A 9,178-nucleotide genomic window follows, 5' to 3' on the forward strand; every position below is an offset into this window, starting at 1 on the left:
GTATGGGAAAGGAGTGAAATTGGTAGTGTGTAACACGTTATTTTCGATCTAACTTTAATTTCGGTAGAGAAACTACCGGTATGCACCTAAATTTAGATAAAACCAAAAAGGCACCAGAGAATGCACTTCCTGTGAAGGGAATGCCGGTGACCTAATTCTATTATTACACAAGAGAGAGATTGGAAGCTTTGTTACAACTCTGAGTTTCACGTATTATTACGATCATCAGGCAACAATTATTTCACCTGAAACCTGGCAGATCCCCGACACCGATATCTTAGTATACCTCCCTACAAGGCAAGAACATCGACGTGTCAAAGTGCAGTCAGAGTTAATTAAACAATAATGGGGAGTACAGTACTCAGTACATGTACTTGAGTCCTTTGCGAGAACCATGCATACTGCAGGCTAAGCGAACCTCTTCCCAGGACCGCAGGGGTGCAACAAAAATACTACAACATCAACAGGTGCACGCCAGGAGTCATCTTTCACTAACTGAACACTGGGCACTGTGAAGAGTATCGAGTATCAAGGCAAGACATCACAAGAGACAACAACCTAAAGACTTACATTATACTTGACCAACTCGTACCTGCCTACTTCGAAGTGTGACTATAATTATAGTGGCTACAAAGACAAAGGTCAGACATGCGCCAAGTTGTGTACATGTATGACTAGGAAAAGGTTGAGAGATTGCTGGATTGCTGGACTCAGGTGCGTTGTTCATCATGCTTATACAGAAAGCTAAGGTGTCCTCCTCCATCAGAGTGAAAGAGCAGCGCTGTACGAGAAGGGCATGAGTCACAAAGTACCCCACATCGTCTTATGGTTAGTTGTAACCAGTACAATACTTCAATCCAAGTGGCAGTCGTTAGGCAAATGATAGCAATGCGATAATAACGTTACTCCATATTTCGCTTGCAGTTCAGTAGCTCTAACCCGCCTCCGGGTATCCTGCCCCGCAGGGTCTGCTACCCTAAGTTTGTGCTGCTGAGGGCTTCCTGGAATGGAGGTGATGCTCCCCAGACATGTTGAAAAGCTGATCCCTCGGACCGATCTCTTTAAAACCGTAGCCGTACTCAACCGCTTCGCTCAATATGCTGAAAACATTTCTTCGTCAGTTCGTGAAAGCTTGGACAACTCACATGTCCAGGCAAGAAGGCAGCAATGCCAGTTCATTGTGCTTTTAGTAAGAGATAATTATACCAACCGACCAGCCAATACCTTTAGTGCATGCAGTGCATGTAGTACACTGGTACTATCTCCAGACCTACAATGTACAATAACTACAATGTACAATGTACAATGTACAGTGCTGGCAACTGAAATCCGACCCCTGAGCGGTGGGTTCACTTCTAGCGGACTCTGTTCGGCAGTTTTACCATCCCGTGTTGGGTCTTTGCGATGTGAGCGCACCGCTCAGGGGGTCGGATTTCAGTTGCCAGCACTGTAGATGCGAATGTACATGTACATGTACATGTATGTGCTTGATGTGTTCCTAAACACGTCAGGTGATGCGGCCGCGAATCCGACTAATTATACTTTTTTCTTCTTTTTACAATGTAGTGCTGTATTCAACCAACGTCATGAATAGCAACTCCTTATCGTGCCAGCTCGAGGGCAACTACACTGTATTCGCAACGTCGCGAGGCACTCTTTCGTGGATACAATTTACATGTACAATACATTGTACGTATAACACTTGTGCGTTCCGAGGAGAGGTTGAACTATCCACAAGACCTACAGCCATGATAAATAACCTCTCCGCATTTCACCCTCAGTACAACGAATTGCACCTGAACAATGTGTACCAGTGAAGTACAGTACACGATGGGAATAACCGTATTGCGTGACCGATCCTTTCAATGTTCTAATCTTTCAAGTGACTTTTCCTTTTCCACCTGGACGCCTCCTTGGTTTCCCTTTTCTCTCTAGCTCTTCTCCTGTGCCTTCTTGCTATTATTCACATACATGTGGGGCTTTGAATAAAACAAGTTGACAAGTGAAGTACAGAAATGGTAGATACTAGCGTAACGTGTAGTTCCTTGGTTGTGTCTATAAAGTGAAGTAATTGACACTACTTCACTCGAATCCCATCCATCACACTACATTCATTGGTTAAGCACAATTGACAGGTAGGCATTGTTGTCACTTCATTTCTTTTATCATTTTTCATACATGTATTATCATTGTGAACGTATGTACAGCATTGTATGCATTGCCGTAACAGTTGTCAACATAAAAAGAAGAAATTTATTCTGTTTGCAGCTCCCGGGCTTCGCGAGCTATAGTTCGAATTGATATAATTGTCGCTAGAAATACATTATTCCATTTGAAGGCTTCTGTAGTGTCAATAGATCTTTAGTGCACGGTGACAGGACTGATCACTGTTAGTCTTACGGAAACAAGTATAATAATATTATCGCATTCATGCATTTCGAAGTAGTATAGTATTGATCAAGGTGCGCACGGATGCGGCTATGACACTTGTGGTGTGTTTCCATCACCGAATTGGATGGATACACGATCGACGTTGTACCGCGTCCATGGTGTTAATGATAACAAGGGTTGGAAGAGATAAAGAAGGAGAGAGAAATATAGAGTACTAGTAGATACAGCTGGTACAGACCGGGTCATCATGGACCACCATGATATTTTCGATGAGCCGTAGGAATGGGGTTCAGATACTGTGCTGTAACTGATTCCATTTGCGTTTTCTAGTATCTCCCTGCAGTGTGACCTCGCGGCTGCAAGATGGCTAGAGTTTGGATCTTCGATTGGTGGCTTGAAATCAAAAGAGTGGCTTGGCAGCGGGCTTGCCTCCTGCAGCAGTTGGAAGGTTTTTCTGGTACATGTTCCACATGTTCCACGCATTAAATCCAGGTGGCATTTGTCCCGGCTGTGCCTGAGCAGGCGCGGCAGGCGCGGCAGGGTTACCTGTAGCTACTGCAGTGGGAACGGCTGGTGCACCACCGGGCATCTGCATCCCGGGCATCTGCATACCAGGCATCATGCCTGGCATCTGCATGCCAGGCATCTGCATGCCCGGGAACATGAATGGCATTCCCGGCTGACCGGGGGCCTGTGGAGCGCCAGCAGCAGGGGCAGCACGATGGCCAGTTGGGTAGCGGAATGCATCTTGGAACGCTTTCTTGGTCGCGGGTAGTTGTCCACCAGCTGGCAGCTTTGCCCCTGGCATATTCGGAAAGTAGAGCTGGAATGCTGGGTTGAACGCTATCTGCTGAGGAAGGGCTCCTGCGGCTACGGCCGGTGATGTCACTGCTTCAGCAGCTTTGGTGGTCGGTGCCTCGAAGCCAGGGCATGTGGCCCCCGGGTAGACAATCAGTTCGGTGGAAGCCTTATCTTTGGCGCAGCAAGATTGCTCCGTGGACTTGTACGTCCATGTGTCGTTGCAGCATTTCGTGATTTTGTCGGTGATTTTGATCCCGTCGGTGTTACCGCAGCACTTGACCTGGCCCTTCTTGACGGCCTTCTTTCCGCAGCAAGTGTAGTCTCTCTTGCGGCCAACTTTCACGGCGTTGCCGTCGCAGCAGAGGTAGGAGTTGCTCACTAGCCTGTTGCCGCAACATTGCCTGCGTCCCAGCTCGAATACGAAGCCGCCGCAGCAGCCCTCCTGGTGTAACTCGTACGTCTCGATTCCGCAGCAGCCTTCCTCCAATGGATGGTACGTGTCGACGCCTCCACAGCATGCCTCGGTGCGGTTGTCTACTGGCTGACCTTCGCAGCACACGGAGAACCTGTGCGCAAGAACAACAGAACAGGCATCAGTCCTGGTGGCCCATAGCTAGCCTTCTAGTTGGGTACAACAGGAAACATCTAGAAATTTAGTGGTCAAACGCGCAAAGTGTAGTCAGTACTAGGGACATGTAACATGTTCTATCATTGCAACGAACTTGTAGCACGTCGGTAACATAGTAGTATAGGTGGCAGCAGCATATTACGTTTGACTAAGTTTGGTCATGACCGTCCCGAGTAAACCCTAATATAACTGTCTAGACGGATCGACCCAACAACTACATATCATTGTACGTGTACATCTGATATTCTATCTCCTTTTTATCAAGTTTTGATAGCGAACCTACTTTTCTACGGCCTGCTTCCTGCTGAAATAGTCATGCCCAAGTCAAACGCCAGCAACTCCACGCCATATGCAGAGATTTTACGGTGAAGCAAGCCCCACACTTCCTGCCATCTTATCCTTTTCAAGCGTACCGGAATGCGCTTTGGGGATGGTTGCACTTTCAAAGGTGAATACGTTACTGAAATGTCCGCATCAAGATACCCGTGAGTGTAGCTGCATCACATGAAACAGCGAGGCATTGTCCATTCCTATTTCAACGACATGTCACATGATGAACATGTTAACGAAATGTTTAATCCATCTATCGGATGGCGTTAGTCATAATGATTTGAACAATTCAGAGCAACACATGAGTGTCTGCATAAGCCGAGTTGAAAATGATGTGCGACAAAAATGTGTCGCAGACCACCGTCACGCCTCTCCAAGCAAATTAAATTATGCACAGCGGAAGACGCACATGCACACGCGCACATACACGCACAAACACATCCACGCGCGAGGACACACACGCACACACACAGACACACGCGCGCACACATACGCACACACACACACACACACACTTACTGTGGTGGGGCGACGTGTTGCATAGGTTCGTTGTTGCAGCAGAGTTGCTCTCTGGGGTTGATCTGATTACCACCACACATAGCTGCCATCTGCCATGGCTGAGCATTGGTCACAGACGCTAGGACAACGATGCCCACAAAGGATGAAAACGACAACATCTCCGCTTCCAGCAGTAAGGACCCTGAGAAAATTGGTTTGCAGTTCTTTGTCTCTCTCTTTCTTGCTAAGGAATTTCTCTGAGAAGAAATTGTCTCAAGACAGTGCCCTCAGTGAGATGATTCGCTTGTGATGTTGGCATTCTGTTGCTGTTCGAATTTATGCGTTTGCGAGCGAGGTATGGTAGACGCGAGTTATTAATTCAGTCGTGTGGATAGTTCAAACGCCAAACGGTAGGACCGGCCGCCAGAAATGCCATGTTATCAGTCGCTTTGGTCTTAGTCCACGTCCTGAGGTTACCTGTAGGGACGCTGTAGCCTCTTTTTTCCATCGGTTCGATTAGAGAGCAAAGTCTGATAAGAGCAGCAGATCTAGTCAGGTACCGATGTGGTTATGAGATCAGGGCCTCCTCCATACAGGTCTAGAGTCTGTGTGTGCATCTGCCATGCATGCACATGTGCCTTAGACCAATCCGCGCGCTGCTGCTTAGTGTCGGGGATATCTAAGTCGAGGCTAGCTGGATACTGCAGGCGCGACTAGCAGCTGGGCATGTAATCGGGCTGAGCTAGTGGTCACCACTGTGTGTGCACGTGTACACGTGTTGAGACGGGGACTAAGCTACAGTGCGTGCAGCTGCGAGATAAAGTTAATATCAATGTTGCAGCAGGTCTATCCCAAAGTCACGCAGCATCCATCAACCTACCGCGATTATTCATAGGTTTGATCATGGCCAGTGATACAGCTTGTAAAGAGGAATAAAAGTGTTAATAACAACGAAATCACCTTAGAGGATAGCCACCACTGACGAACAGACGATTAATATTACTGTACAGTCTTTGCTTATGTCAGTTATGACGATGGCACAGGTGTGCATATCTGACGTAATCCTTCTCCGGCAAGTGTTCACTGGCTGTAGTTATTGGGTTAAATTATGTCCCAGCTATCGCGACACCTGACCGCGCGGAAATATGTGAGCGAGTGCAGACCCGCAGATGACGGCTGCTTTCAATGCATCGTGAACCGACATGATGGTGACTGATACTACTAGTATCCGCAGTCGGACGTTGGCGGGGTACAACGGCTGGATCTTCACCTAGGCTACCTTTGACCATCACCTTAGTATGATAATACTGTAGCTGTTGGTGAATTCTGTACTTGCACGATGCATTGGCTACAGACTGACCCAGTGCTAGTGAACGTTATCCGTGACAGTGCCACTGTTATCAGCCATTTGCTAGTGACGCAAATCCTAACCTCCGACGTGACTGTGTAAACATAATGTTATTGGTATGGTACGCAATGGCAAGGCCCTAGTGGAATATGCACAACCTTCTGAGGAAAAGGCTGCAAAAACGTTGTTGTACTTGATTGTTGTGAGTAGGATCGTGGCATATTCGTGACATGATCGCACTCAACTCTCGACAGGTCTGATTTCTACTGGATATCCTGGGATCGGTGGACCATCGACATAAGCTGTAGAAACAAACATGACTATTGTGTACATGTTATCGTATCAGTATAAACAGGTTAGACAACAACCATCACAACACATGTGAACTACGTTTCTACACGTCCACGGTATTCCATTAGACAATAATAATTGCACACCACACACCAAGAGACAAGGCGTTTTGTGACATTCTATAAACTGTTGAAGGCTTATGTACTTCAATATGTACTACAATGTTCTAGTGCTCATGATACAATTGCCTGCAGTGCGCCATCTATTTCATGCGTGGCGTCCACTCTGCACGTCCAACAACGCATTCTAACAATATTGGAACCTATAGGTATGTGTATGCAGGCAGGCATGCTGGGATGATCTAAGACAACGTTTGAGAAACAGAGTGTACCAAGTTCTGCTTTGAAGCGGAAGGATTTTTCCAGCCGTGCTGCGACCCACAGTTTATCACCGTTAATTGGGAACTCGTGGGACGAAGGAAGCATGAATGCAGCGAATGGGATTTTCGGTCTTTGACCACTTTGTGGTACCTATAGAAGACGACATGTGGCAGTTGTGATCAGATGTATGATCAACACAAGAGAAACGCCAGTGTTTCATCACTGAAGAGTGTAGTGTATATCTCCCGGCTTCATTGGATGTGGGGCAGTTGTGTTACAACTTCCAACACTTGGTGATGAAAGCGAATGAATTTGCGAGGAAAGTCGGGCGGAAGGCAAAAGAGAAGGTGAGATGTTCACTGTACACGATGATGTAGGCTCGCGGCATCATCAAAAACGGTGCTGCATGATTGCCAGGGGGCCATTACCAAAATAATGGAGATCAGGCAATACTTTCCATGTGATGTTTCACCTGACATGGTGCAAAGAATGGGAAGAGTTTGAAGCTGTGTTACATGCGAATGGTTTGTGCTCCAGACCTACAGCAATGTGACATACCAGAACACTATAGTTTACAAGTACGTGTACAGGTATGCACGCACTTGGGCTTTACTTTTTTTTTTTGGATTGAGGAAAATGTTATTAACTCCAAAGCACGAAAAAGGCCAAAAACTAAACCAAGAACATATCCAATAACATGTTATTTATAAAGACAGGACAAGTGAATAATTAGTCAGTCCATTGTTCATGATGATCTCCGACGGTTACGTCGGCAAGCGAGCCTCCGCCACTGCCAAAGCAGCGTGGGCTCCGCAGGAGGGTGCAAATTTCAAACCAAAATTTAAAGGCCTACAACCGCGAATGCACTTGGGCTTTACTACACCTTTGAGATATTTATTTCAATCTTTGCCCCGAAACTCCCCTCCACCCCCCCACCCTCTGCTCCCCAGCTTCCCGCATACTGGCAATAGAATGGATGTCTACAGTGCAGTGCATGCGCTCCACTGTACTTCAGCCAAATGTCAATAATTTTTTACAAGATACAGAACTCACTGGCAGGCACATGGGGCTAGCATGAGGTGAGATGGTGCTGGTCGAGCCTACCATGCTCAACCGAGCAAAGGTCTCGACATAATTATGCGAATGGCAGGGGCACCAAATTGAGGGGAAAGCATGGCACGGGCGACATGAAAGATTTAGGATAGTGGGAGAACCTAATTTGGAACACAGCAGAGAATAGAAAAAATAAAACAGATAATGGGAGTGAAGAAGATTGGCAAATGAAGTGTACACAAGTGTTGAAGTGGAATTTTGCTACTCAGACTTGGCACGAATTTAGCTTGGGGAGGGAGAATCATGGCAATAATCCCGGAAGAGGCTAGAGACGGTCGTTAAACGAATACCAGTCCATCTGGCGCATGCGGCCGTACATCTTCTTCTCGAAGGTCTGCATTGCCCTTTGGGAGGCGCGACCAACGAGGATAGATGCTGCCAGGCAATTCCAGGTCACAATCATGGGGTGGAGCAAGGACGGAAGGACATCGTTCCCACAGGGTGGTCGGGCTTTGCCAGATGGAACGGCTGGTGGTTCGCGACTGCGCGGACGGTGGTTCGGGCGCTGGGCGGGCTGGGGCTGGGGCCGGGTAGAAGGGCTTTGACTATTGCAGGGTCACTCAGGTAGTGGAGCTTGAAGAGGTTGCAGAGGGCAGCAATAGTGCGACGGATGACCAGGCTAGGCAGGTAACAGGCATCGCCGCTTGCATCGAGTGCCCTACGCTGAATGACTGCTAGCCTGGCTAGTGCAGGGAGTGCTGCGCTCATCCATACCTGCATGTCATAATATTCTAGGATCGGCCGGGCAAACCCACCACGGTAGACTACTCCGTGGCATTTACGATTGAGGGCCAGGGCAGGATTGCGGAAGAAGTCGAGTTGGACATGTATCTCTATTCTTGGTGCATGTGCATCCATGTAAATTGTAAAATGATGTCTAATATGACCAGGACGGCATCATTACAAGTATTTGGACACACGAGTATCGCGGTCAGAAGGAGGATCGGCGGGAAGGGGTATCTACAAATCGAAGTACTTTGTAGGCTCCCAAAACGTCACACCGTCTGCACAGGATATACATGGCTGTACATTGTACAATGTATGTACATGTGTCAGCATAATTATACTATACATGCCCACACAGATGTACACCCTGTACACATTCTGTAGGCTCTTGGGAGCATGGCCTGCATGTACATGTACATGTATGTCTGGACAATCATTGATCAGTGTAGCACAGAGGCCGTTGAAAGGGTGTTGCGAGGATGCATGGATACAATACTCACAGGCCAATCATTTTGAGCGTAGGAATATTTCAATCAGGATTTCCTAGAACTGGATGCGTAAAGATCTACAGTACATTGGGTTTTGAAAAGGAACTCACAGCCATCACTCCTCAATCAAGATGCACAGTGAGACCAGGGAGCATATTCTGTAGGGCCTTCCACCTTTAAAGAA

General features: G+C 47.3%; 1 protein-coding gene across 1 annotated transcript; it reads right to left on the reverse strand.

The window, feature by feature from the left end:
• Window positions 1-2,124: 2,124 nt before the first annotated feature.
• Window positions 2,125-4,953, reverse strand: LOC135809808 (usherin-like). Its single transcript, XM_065323236.1, has 2 exons — window positions 4,670-4,953; window positions 2,125-3,758 (listed from the first exon to the last, which is right to left on the reverse strand). The coding sequence occupies exons 1-2, from the start codon at window positions 4,825-4,827 to the stop codon at window positions 2,792-2,794; spliced, it is 1,125 nt and encodes a 374-aa protein (XP_065179308.1). The 5' UTR covers window positions 4,828-4,953; the 3' UTR covers window positions 2,125-2,791.
• Between the last annotated feature and the right edge of the window lie 4,225 nt (window positions 4,954-9,178).

This window comes from Sycon ciliatum, chromosome 2, assembly GCF_964019385.1.
Source record: "Sycon ciliatum chromosome 2, ocSycCili1.1, whole genome shotgun sequence".
In the NCBI taxonomy this organism is placed as follows: Eukaryota; Metazoa; Porifera; class Calcarea; order Leucosolenida; family Sycettidae; genus Sycon; species Sycon ciliatum.